The 19,840-nt window shown below is 39.9% G+C and overlaps 1 protein-coding gene across 3 annotated transcripts in view; it reads left to right on the forward strand.

The window, feature by feature from the left end:
* Positions 1-19,840, forward strand: part of NELL1 (neural EGFL like 1) — a 911,833-nt gene that overhangs the window by 151,502 nt on the left and 740,491 nt on the right. For all 3 annotated transcript variants that reach the window (XM_060103268.1, XM_060103269.1, XM_060103270.1), the window contains one exon: positions 13,529-13,625. In XM_060103268.1, coding sequence (XP_059959251.1) covers positions 13,529-13,625 — 97 coding nt within the window. The remainder of the gene's footprint in view (positions 1-13,528; positions 13,626-19,840) is intronic.

Here is a 19,840-nt window from a genome sequence, read left to right on the forward strand (position 1 = left end):
TAAGAGACAGAGGGAGCCAAGCCAGTTCACCCATTGGGTAATCATACAAGCACAGAGAGATGGTTGCATCCAGGAACTGATCAGACTGACACAAATGCAAAAATACATGAGATGGAAACCATTGTTGTTAAGCATACATTTTGTGCCTAGCACTGGTCTAGGTACTGGGGATGCCACAGCAAATAAGAACTGTTATCAAGTTGCCCACAAATTCATAAATTGCTGATTACATCACAGAATGTAAATGAGGTAGGCACCAAGGTGTGGTGAGATCAGGATTTTTATCTTCATATACGCTGCTGAGTGGGCATCCCAAGACTTACTGTAGTTCTTCATCTGAGTGTAGAATTGTTTCAATTAAGTGTATTTTCCTTTACATTTTCACGTTCGTTAAGATTCTTATGTTGTAAGTGACAGAAATCAATTTGAATAACTTGATCAAAAAAGGCAAGATTATTAAAAGGTTACCAGATTATCTCATGCACAAAACATAAGGAAAGGGATGTAGCTGGGTCCTTGGGAGGATCTGAAAGACCAACAAGCATTCAGGTGGTTCAACACTGCATTACTTAAGCCATTTCATATCAGTATTGGGCATCAGTTTTTAAAGCAGTTACTGTACAGTGTCATATAGAGCCTTAAAAAGGTAAAAGGAGCAGGCATCATTTTCTTTATGTAAAAGGTGAGGAAATAATCCTAGGAAGATAAAGTGATTTGTCCAAGGTCACGTCCCAAGTTTAGCGGGTAAGCCCAGAATTTAGAACAGAGTCCTTCTGACTCTTGAATCTTTTCTTTTCCCATTAGCCTTCTTCAAATCCTTCTTTTTCTAACATGCAAAAATTTCCCCTTATAATTCCCTCACCTTCTTAATTTTTCTTTTATCATTCATTTTGGTTTTGGAATTAAAGGAGTCACCTATGGGTTCTTAATAATAGGCTTATCTGAGACATCTCTTAAAACGGTCTTTAATTTATACCCTGTAATCTGAACATGAAGGAGCCGCTAGGAAAGGGAATAATTAAAGAGATTAGTGGGAGATCTCAGTTGTCTCAGTGATTTTCTTACTATCATCCATGAAATGCCTTATCAGAAATGGGCCATTATAGTTTAAATGATCAGTGGGAGTTTGAAAAGGATTTGAAACTTCCTCAGACGCTTTCTGAACTTGGAGTTGTAGCCTCATTGTTTTCCAAACTCCAATTTTTCCTCCACAATGAACAATAACTTTTTGATTAAACAGCTGGCAGTTACTATTGAATGCCTCACAATAACAAAAGTCTTCCTTCAGATCAGGAAATTTTATCTAAATTGCTTTGCTCTGCTTGGGTGATTTCGTGAACTTCTGACCTAAAAATTTCTTTCAACAGAGTGATTACTTTTTAAAAGAAAGAGCCCAAACTAAATGAGTAATGCAGTGAACTTGATACAAAGCAGAAGTCAAGGCACAAAAGTTGTCCTCTCAGTAAACATTATTAAAAAACAATCAAGTTTGTATTGACACATTTATATTGGGAAGGCTATAAACAGCAGCTGAGAGAGAGAGAGGCGTGAAAGTACCACTTAGTAGTCAAGGGCCTTCCTCACTAGTTTTGTTCTTAAAAAGGAGCAGCTACCTTTAGGTAGCTAGTACTGTGTGCCAAGCACTGTGCTGTCTTTTCCATATGAATTAATTAGTACCCCAACTTCAACCCTTCCTGCCCTCCTGCTGGCATTTCCCATTGGTTGAAACCAACTGGAACCAAAAAGGAGAGGGAACCTCTTAGTCTTCTTTGGCACAGAGCAAGGCAGAGTCTATCTGGAGGGGGTAAATGGAGATACTCGGCTCACCTTAGCATTTGCCACTATTTGAAATTGAACAACAATGAACAAGTAACTATAATTTATCTACACTGTAATGAAGGCTCCAGGAGCCCAGGGATATAATATTACTCTTGTCAAATAAATTTACAAGTGGCTGCCTATATATTGTCTTTCTATCCGTTCCTGTGTTCCTCCATCCATCACCTACACAACTATTAATGGGCCACGGTCAGGAGAACCCTTTTACTTTTTTATATGCACCACAAAACGTTGGGATGCTGAAGGACTTATTCTTTTCTTTGTGCTGCTCTCGTGTTTGTTTGTTTGTTTTAATTTAAATAGAAAAATATCTAGAAACGGCCTCAGGTAGGAGATTGTTCCCCTGTGCCTCTCACTCTACCTTGGAGATGCCCTAAGCAGAGTCCCAGCTGCTCCTGTCATAGGCTAGCTTGACTGTAGCAGGGCAGGAGGAAATCCTGGTCAAACCCGACTTTGCTTCTTGAGGACAGACTTTGCCAAATAAAGTCTTCATTTGAGATTCTTTTTTACAGTTGGGCTAGGCTGGCACCTGTTAAATCTGATTTTATGAGGGGCGTAGAAATCTTTATTTTTGGAAAGCTTACTAGGCTCCCTTAATGTTTGGCAAGAGACCTTACCTTATGTGTGCTTTCCAAGGTCCTGAAAAAGTGAAGAAGTCAAAGAATACAGATCTCTGCTTGACTCTTGGGGATGCCAATGTTGCAGGTGGTGGTGGTGGTCTGTGGTTGCATCAGGACTTCATGGAGAGAGAGAAATATTTACCTTGTCCCTTATCATAGCTTCTAGACCCTGAAATATTTCACATGGGTTGTTTGGAAATGGTCAATCTCAGGCCTTTGGGGAGACATCCATTTGCTCTGGGAAGCTTTAAAGCATTACGTGAGGATGTCCCATATGGTCTCTGCATGACAGATGGCTTTTGGATCTTTATATATTAATATAACAAGTAGCAGATGGAGGTTGAATCAGAGACCTTCAATATCCTTTCTGACCCCAACAGTCCTAGTTACTGATGTGTGCTTTATATAAACATCAGGCCTTTGATTTATCATTAAATTTAAATCTTCATTTAGATGAATAATGAAATGGGGTTACACTAAATTTTCACCCACTCATGAGTGTCAGCAAATATTTTGGAGGCAGCTAGTCTGGGGTATAATTGAACACTTTGTGCAGCACATTTTCTGAACTCCTGGAAAAAAATGGGACTAATGACTGGATTCATGTGCTATCAGTGGCTACACCAAGGGAGTGATTTAGGAGGCTCTTACTCTCCTCTCCTTCCTATCACATTGCTGCCCCTAAACTCCTCTTTTATAGAAATTGTAAAGCTGACAGTGGATACTGTTTTCTAACCAGTTGAGCCAAGTGTCTTAGATGAGGCTTCTGGTATCTTTTTTCTGAAAATACTTCAAATTAAAGTACCTTCTGGATTGTTCTGTGAGGGTGAAAGCATTGATCTTACCTAATAACATTAATAATGTTTTACTTTAGAAAAGCATTTTAGAATTTGAAATGTACTTTTATTGAGATTATCTGTTTTATATTCATTGAAAACCTATGTAGTAGGTATTGTTATTAAGTTTGTGAGTGAAGAAACTGTGAGGGCCCAGAGAGGTTTTGTAACTTGCCCCAAGTCACAAAGCTTCAATGGTAAAGGTAAGACACAAACAGATGTTTTCTGACTTTAGTCCAGTGATCTTTCTGTATCTCACACTGCTTATGTAACCAACTGGTTGAACATTTGACTTTTTAAGAACAAAATCAATAGAGGACTGTAAGACAGTGTGGCATAGCACGAGTTTACATCTGGATTTGAATTTAGGCTTTGCCATTTATTGAATGGTATCATGCAAATCATTTAACTTCTGTGAACATCTATCAATTGAGTATAGCCATGCCTGCCTTTTAGGGTTATTTCAAGGAATATAAAGTTTGTAAAGTTCTTGCATATAGTAGATAATCAAGGGCAGCTCTTAAAAGTTTTGAGGCTGTGTCTCTCTGTCTGAGTTTGAGGATTACTGTCCTTGCCAAGTGGTCTTCTATCATCTACTAGGACATCCTTCAGAGACTGTAGTTCATTGCTTCCCAAGGCTGTTCCTTCTCTCTGTGTTTACTGACTGCTAGAAAATTCTTACCTTGAGCTAAAAATACCTCCTTGTAACTTACACTTGTTGGTATACGTTTTACCTCTTTTAGCTACATAGACCAAATCCAATCCCACGTGACTGTCCTCCAAATATTTGAAGACTTTATCTTGCTTTCCCTTAATCTTTACTTTTTCAGACTGAACATCCTCTGTTCCTTCAACCATTCATCACTTGATTTGGCTCACAAGGCCCTCACAGTCCTGCTTGGTTCTTTCTAAAGTGTGTCTGTTTATCATCTGAGAAGTTCCTACAACTACATGTGATTATCTCTAGACAGATGGACTCAGATTAGACTGAGATAATTGTCTTCTTCTGGTACAGTTTAAGATGATAACATTCTTTTTGGCAGCCTTATCTTAGCTTACTGTTGATCAAAACAGCTGTGTACTTTTTCTCAATATGTATTTCTGTTAAACCTTAGATCTCACATTCTGTCTTTGAGAAGCACAGTCCCTAAGCGTGGGATCTTTCATTTTTTTGATGTGAAATTTCATCTTATTTGATTTGGCCCTAATTTCTGCCTATTAATGTCTCTTTTAACCCTGGTGGTATTATCTTAAAATGTATTATGATTGAAACAATCATACCAACTCCGTATTTTCCTGCAGATTCAATAAGCACACTGCTATTACACTGTTGAATCATAGGTAACAATGTTAAATCTGACAGAGCTGGTTGTCTGACCTGATCCACAGTCAGCATGAGCTTGGGATAGGCAGAGCATAAGGGTTAGTAAGAAGTTGTAGGAGAGAGATAGTTGGGGCATAAAATATGGTTAAGAAAGGAAAGTACTATTAGTATGGAGACCCCGATGAGGAGAGAGAAAAAGAGTAAAATTTAATTGCCAGACAAGAAAAAGCATGCATCTGGCAAGTGTTTTCTACGTGGATGAAGCAGGTCACATGAGGACTTTATCTTCTTGGGAAGACCTCTCTTTCTCTTGGAGGGTATTCATACCCTTCTCTGACAAAGTCTCTTTGCTAATCTCACTTGAACACTGCTGCCTTCTCTTTTACCACAACAAAGGCATCTCCATCCAGATTTCAATTTTGCCTTCTCTTTTTAGTTCGCATTTGTATTTACTCTGCTGACAGTGGCTAGGAAACTGTTTAGAAACCTGCTGAGCTCTGCTACCGTCCTCCCTCCGGAGATCTGCATGGATTTGGTTTAGAAGTCAATTCTTACACGTGGTGCCATAGTATATTCATCTCTGTAATCCATCTCCCCGATTACAGTCTGTACCTCCTGTACAATGCCAGAGGTACCGTTTCCCCCTTGTCATTTGCTGAGTGTCATTGGTTTTGTTAAACAGATTGGTAGGAGGAGACCACAGAGCTCCCCTTTGGGGTATTCCTTTCATGTCCTTCTGGTACAAGCCCTGTGTGATGTGTCTTCCATGTTAGCAAATAATTACCAACAGCCAAGCAACCTGACACGGAAATTCAACAAGTAGCTCATCCGTGTACATCGCTGGCACTCTTGCCACAGTGATTAAGCTTTGAGGAACTATTTTGTAGACTGCCATGACCTACGGAATGAATGCTGAACAGTCATCGGGGCCAAGAGCAATGCCAATGTCACCATAGGTGTCTTGTTTTTCTAGTGGTGATCAAGAACTTCGTGTTCTCACATTTCCCCTATGAAGCTGAGGGGGGAAGATTGCATGATGTCGCCTTTAGCCTGAGTTCAAAAGAGGGAATTGCCTCCTGTGCAAGCTCCCCCGCCACCGTTATTAGTGAGGGGAGATAGAATGGGAGTTGTCTTGTGTTCTCTAATAGGGAACTTTCTCTAAGGAACACCTTGATATTCACTAGTGCTGGCTTAAAGGCAGTGAGGATGAGGCTCTCTATCTAGCAAAGGAAGGTCATTGTAACTTTCCTCTTCAGGGAGTATGTGAACACTTTTTTTCAATTCTAGGCAAAGCCCCAGATAAACCTCTTTATTTAGCGTCTCATTTGGGCTTCATTTTGTCTTATTGAACAGCAGCATAATACATGTCAATTCACAAGGTTTACATTGGAAATTCATTCTTCTGTATAATTGGGAAAGGTACTGTGGAGTCCCTTCAGAGGCCTTTCTTCACCCAGGTAAATAAAAATCCAATATTCCTTCATATGTAGTGTTGAACCATTGCATTTCTTTGTGATGAGCTCGGAGGGCTTTATCGGTTAACAGAAAATCTAGTTCTTCATAGAATATTGACTGGTCTTTAAGCAGATGGGATGCTTGCTAGGGAGGGCATTCTTAAAGTCATGAATAAAGAGAAGTTGTACCTTGTGAAGAAAATTCCTAATGGGAGCCCTTGATTCAGTGGCTGCCTTTCACAAGGAGCATGACAGTTACTCTTTGCAGTGTTCATTCCTCTTGAGCAGTTTTTATGTTTGACTGGTTGTTTAATTTTTCATGCTATTGTATTAGAAATGAGTTACTTACACTTTAAAATACCATTAGATAGTAATGGCATGCAAATTTCCCATCATTCTCCCAATACATCTTAATAGCCAGCATCGCATTTGAGTTCAAGGCCTAGAAACACGACTAAATGGGAATTGGGCTTTTTTTTGGCCAAAAGAAAGGGTAGATTTTAGATGGTTATAGAGTAAATGCATTATTTGTGTCAGATGGCCTATGGGAATATGATAAATTTGGGCTGATTATAATGCCATCAACTTAAGCAGTAAATTGTGCACTTATCAAAAGGACTATGCTTGATCTGATTAATTTTCAAGTTGCTGACTATTTCTCTTGACTATTTCTTTCTGAAATACATATTTCTGGCTTTCCTGTTAGTGAGTTGTCTGCCTGACAGATTCAAACTTGCTATCCCTATGTCTTTTCTGGATGGAAAACAGTGAGAGGGTTTTTTTTATCTTGCTCTATTTTGGGGGGGGCGGGGGCTTCTTGTGTAAATCTCATGAGCTGGGGATGATGGAGGAAAACACTTGAAAAAAGTTACACATGTCACTCATTTTCATTGACTGCATTTTCCTCAGGAATATCTGCATAAAGTCTCAAGTTCAACTGCCTGATTTCTTAGTTTATGTCATTCATTTTTGGGAATTGCACATCATAAAGTCTTAGCTATAATACTTTAGGGCTTGTATAACTGTCTGTAGCCCTCTTATTCTGAACATACTGCCTTCATTCATTCATTCAGTATATGGAGTGGGCACCTACTTTGACTAGGCTCTCTTCCAGATGGTAGAGATACTGACATGAAAAAGATAGACAAGGCCCTTGCTTTCAAGATGCTTACTTCTCGTAGGAGGAGACAATCCATCAGCAAAGAGCCAACTGTGGAGAGTCATATGCTTTGATAAGGGTAAAACAAGCTAAGTGACGAGTGGTTAGTTGCTACTTTATATAGAATGGTCAGGGAAGGTGTTAGTGCAGGAGACAAGTGAGCAGGTGCAGGGATGTTGCGAGGGTTTTATTTCCTCCATACTCAGCAGATAATCAGTGGTTGTAGCAGTCAGGAAGTGCAGACACAACTTGAGTGTGAAAGTGCTGGACCCAGGGGTACCAGGAAAGACCAATTGCTCCTTCCTTGGCAGGGAGGTCTGGGAAAGCAGGTTCAGCCAGGACCAGAATTTTAGACTTCAAAGGTTAGTGGGAGGGTATAGAGTCATATGCTGATGTTCTAGAGAGTGTGTCCAAATGGGCCATCCAAGCGGGCAGGGTCTCAGAGATCAGTAAAGAACCAAAATACAGGGCAGTCAGAATACATAAAAAATAATATATATAAAAAGGATAAATAAGGACGGCCTGAAGTAAGAACTTAGAGGGCTTTGGCTTACTGCTGACATTTTTTGTTTCCCCAGAAGCCTTTTATATGGATTGGCTAAATCCAGTTAAGGTCCCAAATGGAGTAGGAAAGTGCCTAGTACTGGATTAGGCAAAAGTGTTAGGAGTAGTGTCGTGTCATATTTTACTCATATAAAAACTATGTATTTTGTTGTTGTTGTTCTTGGTTTGGTGATTGTGTGTTCAAACATACAGTCTAATATATTATAAAATATTTCTTATACCCTCTTCCTTTTTCCTTAGCCCTTCTCCTGTCTAATGTGAGTTTATGATGAACTTTCAACAAAAGTCAAGCTTTTGTAAATGTCAAAGAATTACATATTTTGGAGGGATGTAAAAGATATTAAGTTGTTTGCTTAATTTGCATAGAAAAGTTTGTGACTTACGTCTTGAAAGAATTGAAAAAAGCTAATGAATGACATTTTAAAACTAACATAGTAAAAATACTGGGATTTTGGTATGTCATAGAAAATGTACTTTGTCCAAAAATTTTGTTTTAATCCAAAGTTTAGAATCTAAGTAGGTTGTCAGTGTGCACTCTAACTAATCAGGTTAAACAGCAACAGAGGTTAATGCTGTTAATTTCTTTGTTTTGTTCCTGTTACATATTCACTTGTTCTAGCTTTTAAATTTGTAGAAGGTGAAAAGAAATTTAGGATTTAAAAATTTTCAGTGTGGGAATTTATGACAAAATAGACACTAAATTCTTGCATTGTAACATTGAAATCCCACACCCTGCCATGTGACAGTGATGTCATTCCCCTAAACTGTGTCCCAAAGCACAAGCCAGGCACCTAAGATACTGATAATCCCATCTCAGTGGATTCATTTGATGTGAGGTGCAGCCAGTGGGCTGAAATGTATCATGTGACCTATGTAGCTCTGCATCCTTAGACACCTGTGAATTTTACAGACTGGCAGCACCTACTATGTACCAATGGCATTAAAACTATTTCATTCAAGCCTCACCACAACCCATTCAGTCAGCAGTAACATCCCTGTTTTTTATTTTTTAAATTTTTGCTTGCGTTGGGTCTTCATTGCTGTGCGCGGGCTTCCTCTAGTTGCAGCGAGCGGGGGCTACTCTTCGTTGCGGTGCGCAGGCTTCTCATTGCGGTGGCTTCTCTTGTTGCAGAGCACAGGCTCTAGGTGCACGGGCTCCAGTAGTTGTGGCACGTGGGCTCAGTGGTTGTGGCTCGTGGGCTCTAGATCACAGGCTCAGTAGTTGTGGTGCATGGGCTTAGTTGCTCCGCAGCATGTGGGATCTTCCCGGACCAGGGCTAGGACCTGTGTCCCCTGCACTGGCAGGTGGATTCTTAACCACTGCGCCACCAGGGAAGTCCATCCCTGTTTTGTAAATGAGAAAGCTGAGGTACAGAGAAATTAAATAACTTAATTAAGGTCATATAGCTAGTAGAATGCACAACTGGAATGTGAACCTAAATCTATTTTATCCCAAATTCATGTGTCTCTGCTATACCACACGATCTCTGATATCTCTTGGCATTACGGGTGTGAATCTATAGCAGTCACCTTTCTATTTTTCGTTGGGGTATACTTGTTAGGGTAAAGAATACTAGCCACAACTACGGAACATCCTCTCTGTCTCAGTTGGGTTGCCATCCGGTTGGGTGTGTCTGGCTGGCAGGTGGCCTCCCACATCATCATTTAGGAATCCAGGCCCTGCCATCTTGTGGCTCTGCCCACCTCTCAGCCCTTAGAGCCTTCTCTTGTCAGCTGAAAGAAACAATGTGAAAGATGCTTGAGGGAGGTTTTCTGGGGCTAGGTCATGGCTAGCAGTGGTGCAGATCCCTTCCATTCACATTCCATGGCCACACCTAGAGGTGAAGGAGGCTGGAAACGTTGTAGCCACGTAGCAGTGTAGCAAGGAGGAAGAGAAAGTGGGTTCTGGGAGAGCTAACGGGTCCTGACCTTGTGCTTTGGCATGTAATCTTGTTTCCCCTTTCCCTTCCTGATAAGTAAGTCAAGTTAGGAATTTTAATTATTTGAGTGAATAGCACAGACTTGGGATCTGGGTTCAAATCCCAGCTCTGCCATTCACCAGCTGCCTAACCATGGACAAGTTATCTAACCTTGCCAAGCCAAGAATACCTGCCTGATGGTGGTATTGTGAGGATTAAGTAAATCAATATAAGGAAAGTCCTTAGTACAAATGCTTGACACACGGTAGGTACTGTGTAAGTGCTGGATGTTATGTGGGTGTGTTAGCTCTACTTTATTCTTCATTCACAACTCAGCTGTAGTGTCCCCTTCTTTGGAAAGTCTTCCCTTTCTTTTTTTTTTTTAATATCTTTATTGGAGTATAATTGCTTTACAACGTTGTGTTAGTTTCTGCTGTATAACAAAGTGAATCAGCTATACGTATACGATATTTTCTTTCTTCTCTGCTTCCGTAGATCCTTGCACTTATTGCACTGAATTTTAAGGTGTGTGTGGGTGTGTTGTCTGTCTGGCTCAGGCATTTCACCCGAGGGCAGGAACTTGGCTGTGCTAACTTCGCCTGTGTGTCCCCATAGCCAGCAGAGTGTCACACACATTGTAGACAGTTAGATGTTTCCTGATGGGAAGGAAACCTCATTAACCAGAATAGTAGAATATCAGAATACAGTGTTCGATTTCCTGACCACGCTGGAAACCAAGGAGTTCATGTATTAGCTTTGACTTTTCATTTCAGTTGATTTGGGCAATACTAGATTTAAGTGACAGATCATTGTGCCCTACCGGCTTATCTGCCTGAGCCAGTCCACCTCAGGGATCAGCAGCCCTTTTGCCAAGATTCTGATTGTCTTTGTCTGGTATGTTGGTGTCATAACTCCCCCTGTACAAAGGTGAGGTTAGGGATGTGATAATTCCTGTTTCTTAGTTTATGAGATATTATCAGCATTAATCCATGCAGTCCTCCCTCCCTCCCTCGCTTTCCCCCTCTCCTCCTCTCCCCACCTCCCTCCCTCCCTTCCTTCCTTCCTCGCTTTCCCCCTCTCCTCCTCTCCCCACCTCCCTCCCTTCCTTCCTTTTACTCCCCTCCCCCCAACCATTCCCATTCCTTTAGGAAAACACTGTCATATACCTTATGTGACTCTTAAAGTTTGTGTATATCTTTGGCTAATCGATAAAATAGTTTTGCATGTATGCAGTTTTAATTTACATAATTATAGACCTTTTTAGCTTTTTCACTCTATTTTTAAAACTTTTTAGCTTAATATAATTTTAATCCTACAGAAAAATTGAGAATGGTCCAAAAAACAATCATAAACTCTTTGCTCAGATTCTGCTCTTTCTCTCAAAGTAATAATGTGTGTTTACATATCTATGTACTTATATTGTGTATATACACATTGTTATTTTGAACTCTTTGAGAGTAAGTTGCAAACCTCATGACCCTCTACCCCTCAATACTACAGTGCATAGTTCCTAAGAACAAGACATTTAAATAAACACTATCCAAATTCTCAAAATCAGGAAATTGAACACCAATACAATACTATTTTGTAATCTATGGTTTCTATTCAAATTTCACCAGTTTTCTACTAATGTCCTTTATGAGATTTTCTTTTTTCTTGCCCCCAGATCCAGTCCAGGATCCTGCACTTAGTAAACATTAGATAAAGGCCTCCTTTGCTCATTGGAGCTCACATTCTAGCATATTGAAAACCAAAAAGAAAGCATTTGAATGGAAAGCTCCTCTCACTCTGATAGATGCAAATGTTTCAAAATGAAGGTGAAGATAAATAGTTTGACAACATTTTCAATTTTTTAGTGAAATGAACTCCTAGAAAATTATGCTTCTGCCTCTTGCCCTAAATAGCGATTTCCGTTTCTCTCTGGCCGCCTCTGAAATTCACCAGCGTTGAACATAATTTTTGCATCGTTATCTCCATAGTGCATAAATAATTTTGCATTCTACTTTTCTCTGGTGAAAATTATTTTGTATATATTTTCCCATATTTCATAACCTGCATATTTAATCACTTTTAATGACTGTAGTAAATTCTGTCAAGCTGAACTAATGTAACGTATGTGTTTCTCTTTTGTTGTAAATTTGGCTTGTTTCTAGTTTTTCACTAATACTAGAAAAAAACTTTTTTAAGGAAGTATATAGCATCTTCTTGTATTAAAGCAGTTTTGACAAGTTGTTTTATTTAAAATGTTTCCTTCTAACATACAGAAAGAAAGGTTGCATTTTTGTGGAGAAAATACAGGCTATCTTTTTCAGGGAAACTTATTTTTCCTTGATTATGTTTCGAGCCTCCATTTATAATGGAAAGATAATTAATAGAGAGGGATCTGATATATTTAGATCTTTGTCAGTTGAATACTTTGCATGTGTTGTTAGGAAACAGCATGTTTCCAGTGGGGAATAGGAGAGTAATGCTCGATGTGGCTAAGATATAAGGCTGCAGTGTGATAGTTCCCAGCTGCAACGGGCTTGCAATCATTCACTGGCTTTGACACAACTGGACAATCCTTCAGGTCTTACGCACTTTCCTACTGAGAGCTGCTGGAGGAATCCATCACCCTCTGCCAGGAGGCAGTCAGCTGCATCCCAGCTGGGAGGATTGATGAGTTGTTAGACCTCTGGACCTACCTGGGGGATGATTCTCCCCACGGCTGCTCCAAGTAAGGACAGAGGAATGAATGGAATGGACAGGGCCATCATGAGGAATGGAAATTCACAGATGGTCCCTATATCTCACCCCATTCAGAATCTTCTGAGCGTCTAAGGAGACAAGTTCAGTTCTTAGGCAAGCTCTTCCTTTCCCTTCTCAGTCCTCAGGTGCTGCAAAGTACTTGCCAGGGGTGAGGTGGAGGCCTGTGATCAGCTGGTGGTTACAGGGACTGTTTCTAAATGTCAAGATTTGTAACTGACTAATGTGGGGCTTGGGAGGGCAGAGCAACTGAGACAATTCAGTTGTTCAGTAGGCTTTATCAGTGCTTGCAAAGATCCTGGGACTGTTGCCTTCTCTGTATTAGTTATATGTCTTTCTATATCATGTGAAGGTTTTCTTCATGTACAGAATTTTATCTTTTACTCTATGAGGGTGGGACTTTGTATGTCTGGTTTATTGCTCTGTCTCCTGTTGCCTTGTATGGAGCTTGGAGCATAAAGAAATGCTCATAAAGAAATGTTCATTGGGTGATGACTTCAGTTACTTGATTTTGTACACTAGGCACATTATCATGTGTGCAGCTGCTACTCAGTTATTTAGAGGGGGATAGGAGTTTACTGTAGAAATGAGTAACAGCTGAATAAAGCAGTCAGGGAGTTGTAGAGCACAAAGGAGAGTACATGGGCTTTGCAGCCAGACAGGTGGAGATTCTCATCCCAACTTTACTGTTCCCTGGCTGTCTTGGTTGACCCATTTACAGTCCCCGAACCTCAGCTTTCTCACCTGCAACATGGTCAAAACCACTTTACGCACAGAGTTTGTATGAACTTCATTGCTCGGAATAGACACTCAAAAACGTTACCCTTTTCCTTCTTCCCTTGCCAAAAGGGCAAAGATAGAAAGCCAGGAGGGGCCCAGACAATGTGTCTTAAGTGTTGTCAGGAAACAGATCTCTGTATATGTTACCTGTCATCTAAAATGTGCCACATGTTTGCTTCATCTCTCTATACCAGCAGCTAATGCCATGAGTACTTCAAACAGTGTGCATGTACCTTCTGGTTCTGCTTTGAGCCTCTTTATTAGTAACTGTGTTCTTTGCCCTTATAGGATTTATGAACGTGTGATAGACCCTCCTGAGACCAACCTTCCCACAGGAAGCAATTTATGGCTTGGTCAGCGCAACCAAAAGCATGGTTTATTCAAAGTAAGCACTACTTTCTACTTTTGCTTTTCTATGTGCTTGATGTGAATTTAATCATTTAATTGCCACAACAGTTCTCTGACATAGGTGTTTTGAGACTAGACAGAGAGTTCAATGACTTGCCCAAGGTCACACACTTCACTCTACTGCCAGATATGGATGATCCAGAATGTAAATAATCCTCAAAATGTTTCTTATTGCCCTACTTCTGGGAGATTTAAGGTAATTTTCAAATTGGTTTTCATTGTCAGAACCTGTTAATTCAGTTTTGAGTGGATGTCTAGTCTAGATAAGCAGTAAGAAACGACTCAACTTCCATGAGCTTTGGTTTTCCTGTCTATAAAGAGGGTAATATTGGGTTGGCCAAAAAGTTCGTTCGAGTTTTCCCATAAGGTGTTTTGGAGAAACCCTGAAAGCACTTTTTGCCCAACCCAATACAATAACTGCATTCATAGAAACATGAGGATTCAGTGATAAAGTGAATTGAAAAAGTTAAAAACGTCATGAAATTTAAAGATTGTCTTGTTCTTCAATAGAATGGCAGAATTTCGCTTCTGGCAGTATGGTAGACTAGATATTTTAAAAATCCTCTTGCTTCAAAATGCCTGTAAATGCTGGATAAAACAACAGAAATATTTTATGATTTGTCACTGCACTTACAATAAGGTATATCCTTAGAGGATAAATACATGAAGGGAAGTGAAAACCAGAGGAATGTAGGCCAATATCAGGAAGTTAGATATTTAAGTTTATTCCTTTTCTTTCTTTTAATCTATTTCTCTATTCCAACTTTATTGAGATATCAATGACATATAGCATTAGGTGTGTTTAAGGTATACAACAGTTCGACACACTTAATATATTGCAAAATGATTTCTACCATAATGTTAGCTAACATCTCCATCATATCATATAATTATCATTTCTTTTCTGTGGTGAGAACATTTAAGATCTACTCTCTTAGCAGCTTTCAATTATATAATACAATATAATCACCACGCTGTACATTAGATCCCCAGAACTTATTCATATTATAACTAGAAGCTGGTACTCTTTGACCAACATCTTCCCATTTCCCCCACTCCCTCTAAACCCTGGCAATCATCATTCTACTCTCTGTTTCTATGAGTCAGGTTTTTAGATTCCACATATAAGTGATATTATACATTATTTTTCTCTCTGTCTGATTAGTTTCACTTTGCATAATGCCCTCAAGGTCCATCCATGTCGCAAATGGCAGGATTTTTTTCTTTCTCGTGGTTGAGTAATATTCCACTCGTGTGTGTGTGTGTGTGTACATAGACATACCATATCTTCTTTATTCATTTATCTGTTTACAGACACTTAGGTTGTTTCCATATTTTGGTTATTATGAATAATGCTGCAGTGAACATGGGGGTGCAGATATCTCTACGAGGTAATGATTTCATTTCCTTTGGATATATACCCCAAATTATGTGGAAGCCACCCAGAAGTGGGCTTGCTGGATCATATGGCTGTTCTATTTTCAACATTTTGGGGAATCTTTATGTTGCTTTCCATAGTGGTGGTGCCAATTTACATTTCTATCAACAGTGCACCAGGTTCCCCTTTTCTCTAATCCTCTCCAACACTTGTTATCTCTTGTCTTTTTGATGATAGGCATTTAAAAAGGTATAATGTAATATCTCATAATGGTTTTTTACTTGCATTTTTTGATGATTAGTGATGCTGAGCACCTTTTCATGTACTTTTTGGCTATTTGCATGTCTTATTTGGAAAAATGTCTCTTCAGTTCCTCTGCCCATTGTAAAATCAGACTTTATCTTGCTATTGCATTGTATGAGTTCTTTGTATATTTTGGATTTTAATGCCTTATCAGGCATATGGTTTGCAAATATTAGTTGACTGTATAGGCAAGGATTTATTTTTGGGTTTTCAATGATGTTCCATTGGTCTATGTGTCTTTTTTTTTTTTTTTTTGCTAGTATCATACTGTTTTGATTACTATAGCTTTGTAGTACAGTTTGAAATCCAGAAGTGTGATGCCTCCAGCTTTGTTGTTCTTTCTCAGGATTACTTTTGCTATTTGGGGTCTTCTGTGATTTTATACAAATTTTAGGGTTTTTTCCAATATCTGTGAAAAATGCCATTTGAATTTTGAAAGGAATTGCACTGAATCTACAGATTGCTTTGGGTAGTGTGGAGATTTTAACAGTGGTAATTCTTCTGATCCATGAACATATGGGATATCTTTCCATTTGTTTGTGTCTTCTTCAGTTTTTTTTTTTTTTTTTTTTTTTTGCGATACGCGGGCCTCTCACTGTTGTGGCCTCTCCCATTGTGGAGCACAGGCTCTGGACATGCAGGCTCAGCAGCCATGGCTCACGGGCCCAGCCACTTTGTGGCATGTGGGATCCTCCCGGACCGGGGCACGAACTCATGTCCCCTGCATCGGCAGGTGGACTCTCAACCACTGCGCCACCAGGGAAGCCCTCTCACTGGTTTTGATCTGTAGATTTGAAGGCTCAAATTTGAGTGCACTGACATAGGTGATGTGTGTTGATGGTCTAGATTAGTGTTTCACCTTGGTCTCTATAAAGATCTCACAAAATATAAGATATAGTCAATAATTAGCTTCTGCTTTAGTGTCTTTTTAGATTAGTGTCTCTCCAGCTTTAGACTGCATCTGAATCTCCAGGAGGGATTGTTAGAACACAGGTAGCTGGATGTCAAGAAACAGTGGAGTAGGCAGCTCCAAGTTTCTTTACTTCCACAGAAACATCAAAAAAAAAAACCACAAAAAACAAGCAGAAACTGTTAGAAACAACTTTGTCAGAATTTTGGCAAACATTAAGTGTTTGTAGCAACCAAGCTAATTATGAATCAAGAAAAAGGCAACATCAAAATAGCAGGAAAGCTTTATGGCGTTTTTACTTGCCCTCGCCCCACACCAGCTACAGCTCAGCGACAGTCTTGGAGATGTCAGCCCATGTTTCCAGTGTGGGAAAATGGCCCCTGGCTCTGGAGGGAACAGAGCAAGTCTTATCTACAAATTATCTTGTATGTCTGCTCTGTCTGGGACTATCTGAAGGACTGATTCAAGACACTTATCTCTATGTCACCTAACTCAGAATTCTCCCAGGCCAAAAAAATTGGTGGACATTTCTTGAAAATATTGCAAAGCTACCAAACAATCTGGGGCAAAAGATTACAGTTGACACATATTAGACAATGTAGAGATAGGAGGAAGAGCTGAGGAGAGAGATTCTTTGGGCAGTTTAAGGCATTTAAAAGCAATCATGTATATGGGGAATTTAGAAAGCTATATGCATGCCCAGAGCAAGATTCATGCTCAGAAAAGACCTGAGAATACCCTAAACATTCACTTTGGGCTGATCCCTTGGATCAGTGCAAGCATGGCTAAGTGTTAAATGAGGGCTCCAGCATATAGCATGCTCTCCCCCAACTTTCCCCCTCTCCCAGCTCCTGGCATTCAAGGAAATCTTGGTCTAAAACCTTTCTGAACCCAAGTTCCAGAACAGAGATTTTAGTGACCAGACATAATAAGGAGTACAGTCTCTATAAAAATAGATAAGTTACTAAACAAATGGATTACTACAGCATTCAACAATAAACAAAAAAGAACAAACAAAAAAACCCCTAGGAAACCCTGGGGAAGGGAGAGACTGATCTTCAGAGTCATTACAATATTCAGTTGTCCAGTGTTCAAATAAAGTCATAAGGCAAACAAAAAAACTAGGAAGGTATTGCCATTCAAAGAAACAAAATAAATGAACATAAGCCATTCTGGAGGAAGCCCAGATATTGGACCTACTAGATGAAGACTTGAAAACAACTATCCTAAATGTGTTCAAAGAGCTAAAGGAAAACATGGACAAAGAGCTTAAGGAAGTGAAGAAAATTATGTATGCACAAATGAGAATCTCAATAAAGATAAATTACAAAAAGGAACCAACTAGATATTCCACAGCTGGGAAGTACAACTGAAATGAAAAATTTGCCAGAATTCACCAGCAGGTTTGAGCAGGGTGAAGAAAACAATCTCACAGGGTGCTGCACTTAGAAAGGCCCCCATGATTGGTTTAAGGCTCTGCTGTTGCTACCTTCAAGTTTTCAATAATTTTTGAACAAGGGACTCTGCAAATTAGGTAGCTGATCCTGAATAATTTATAGGGGGGCTTACTTGTTTCTTATTGGTCACATTATCTAGATTCTAAGATTTACCAGGGTCAGAACTGTGTCTGTTTTATTTAGCAAGTGCTTCAAATAGTATCAGGTACACAGTTGGCAGATGATGTACTCTTAACATGAATGAATAAATGCACTAGCTATGAATCTGCCTTATTTGTAAAGTGCAAAGATGTCTCTCATAAAGGTAATGCAGATTGTATAAGAATATATATATTAAAAGCACCCGGCACTTAGTAGGTTTACAGCATGCATTCCTTCTCCCTCTTTCTTATGTATTTAATGCTCTGTATATGCTTAACTCTATACTGGAGTAAAGACAGGCACTTTTGCTGCCTTTTAGGGACTTCTGTTTTAGTTGGGAACTTATGATTAAGACAGGGAGAATAGTTTGTCCTGTTATCTATTCCAGCTTGATGAGTGTATGATTCTCTGTAGATATAAGGAATCCTTGCCTAAGAGCCCAAATTCCTGATATAGGCAGAAAACACAACGGGTGTTTACAGACTTGGACAATCATTTTCCTGTGGAGGTGGGTTGTGGGGATGAGGAAGAGAGTACCAACAATTATTAACTGCTTTCTATGTTCTAGACCTAGTCTGGCTGTACATATATTATCTTAGTTAATTGTGTGTCACCTTCAGAGAATCCTAATAAGGTAGTTATTATAATTGTCCCTGTGTATCCTGTTTCCAAGACCCCTGTGGATACCAAAATCCATGGAAGCTCAAGTCCCTTATATAAAATCCATGTATGCTGTGAACTGTGCATCTGCAGATACAAAGGGCCGACTGTGTTATCCCTACTGTGTAAATCAGGCAATGGGGCTCAGAAAGATTAAGCAACTTGCCAGTCTCACATAGTTTGCAAGTGATGGAAATAGGATTGAAGCTTAGAACTTTCTTTTTCAATATTTTTGCTTATTCAGTCAACAAATATTTTTTAGGGGCTTGCTTGCTATGTATGTCACTGTGTTAGATGGTGGAGTATTTCACTTAGGTATGCCATGTCCTGTGGAGGAGACAGACCTGTCTTTTTCCAGGGCTCTAGCCCAAAGAAACAGGTGGTCCCAGTGAGAAGCACCAAAAGGAGGTGGCAGTTCCACACACCACATCTCCCTAGGGAGCGCTGTGATTCTCCTTGTTCCCCTATAGGAGTAGCTCCATCCAATAGCTCTTTAGAAGGAAACCTTTCAAAACTCATCTCCTTATATACCAGCCCGTGTTTCATTCCATCCTTTGGTGAGGTGAGATGGCTGGGGTAGGGGGAATGTATCACTGTCTCATTACAGAAATTATCTTGATCAATGCTGCAAAAATCTCCCTGTAAAAGAGGCAGTCACTTCTCCGGTGACTTCTCAGGCTTTTAATATATACCTGGTAGAAGCTGTCTCCTGGGTCCAAGAACCACACCTGCCTTTTGGCTCCGTATATGCTTAGAAACTGTCAGAACACCCAAACTAAATAATGCTTATGTTGTGTTTTCAGGTTAAAACTGTATTGTTCTCTATTTTTTATTTTTTATTTTTTTGGCGGTACGCAGGCCTCTCACTGTTGTGGCCTCTCCTGTTGCGGAGCACAGGCTCAGCGGCCATGGCTCACGGGCCCAGCTGCTCTGCAGCATGTGGGATCCTCCCGGACCGGGGCACAAACCCGTGTCCCCGGCATCGGAAGGTGGACTCTCAACCACTGCGCCACCAGGGAAGCCCTGTTCTCTGTTTTAAGTATGAATACATCATTTCATAGGCAAAGTAAAAGCAAAAGCTCACTTGTCAAACCTAATTTCTGGGTCCTGGTGCATGGTTAGGAATAGTGCAATGAAAGTGCTGCTGATAAAAGAGCGGAGGGTGGAATCACTTGCTTGTTGCTTGGCTCGTAAGCCTCTAGCTTTAGTTACTTCCTATCAGAGACACAGAACACAGGCTGGGAATTTCTTCACTTCAAAACAGCATTCATTTGAGAAAATAGTTAGCCAGTAGTGATGGGCTTATCTGAATCTTCTGATTGTCATAGGTTTTCATTATCAAG

This window comes from Mesoplodon densirostris, chromosome 7 (assembly GCF_025265405.1).
Source record: "Mesoplodon densirostris isolate mMesDen1 chromosome 7, mMesDen1 primary haplotype, whole genome shotgun sequence".
NCBI classification, from domain to species: domain Eukaryota; kingdom Metazoa; phylum Chordata; class Mammalia; order Artiodactyla; family Ziphiidae; genus Mesoplodon; species Mesoplodon densirostris.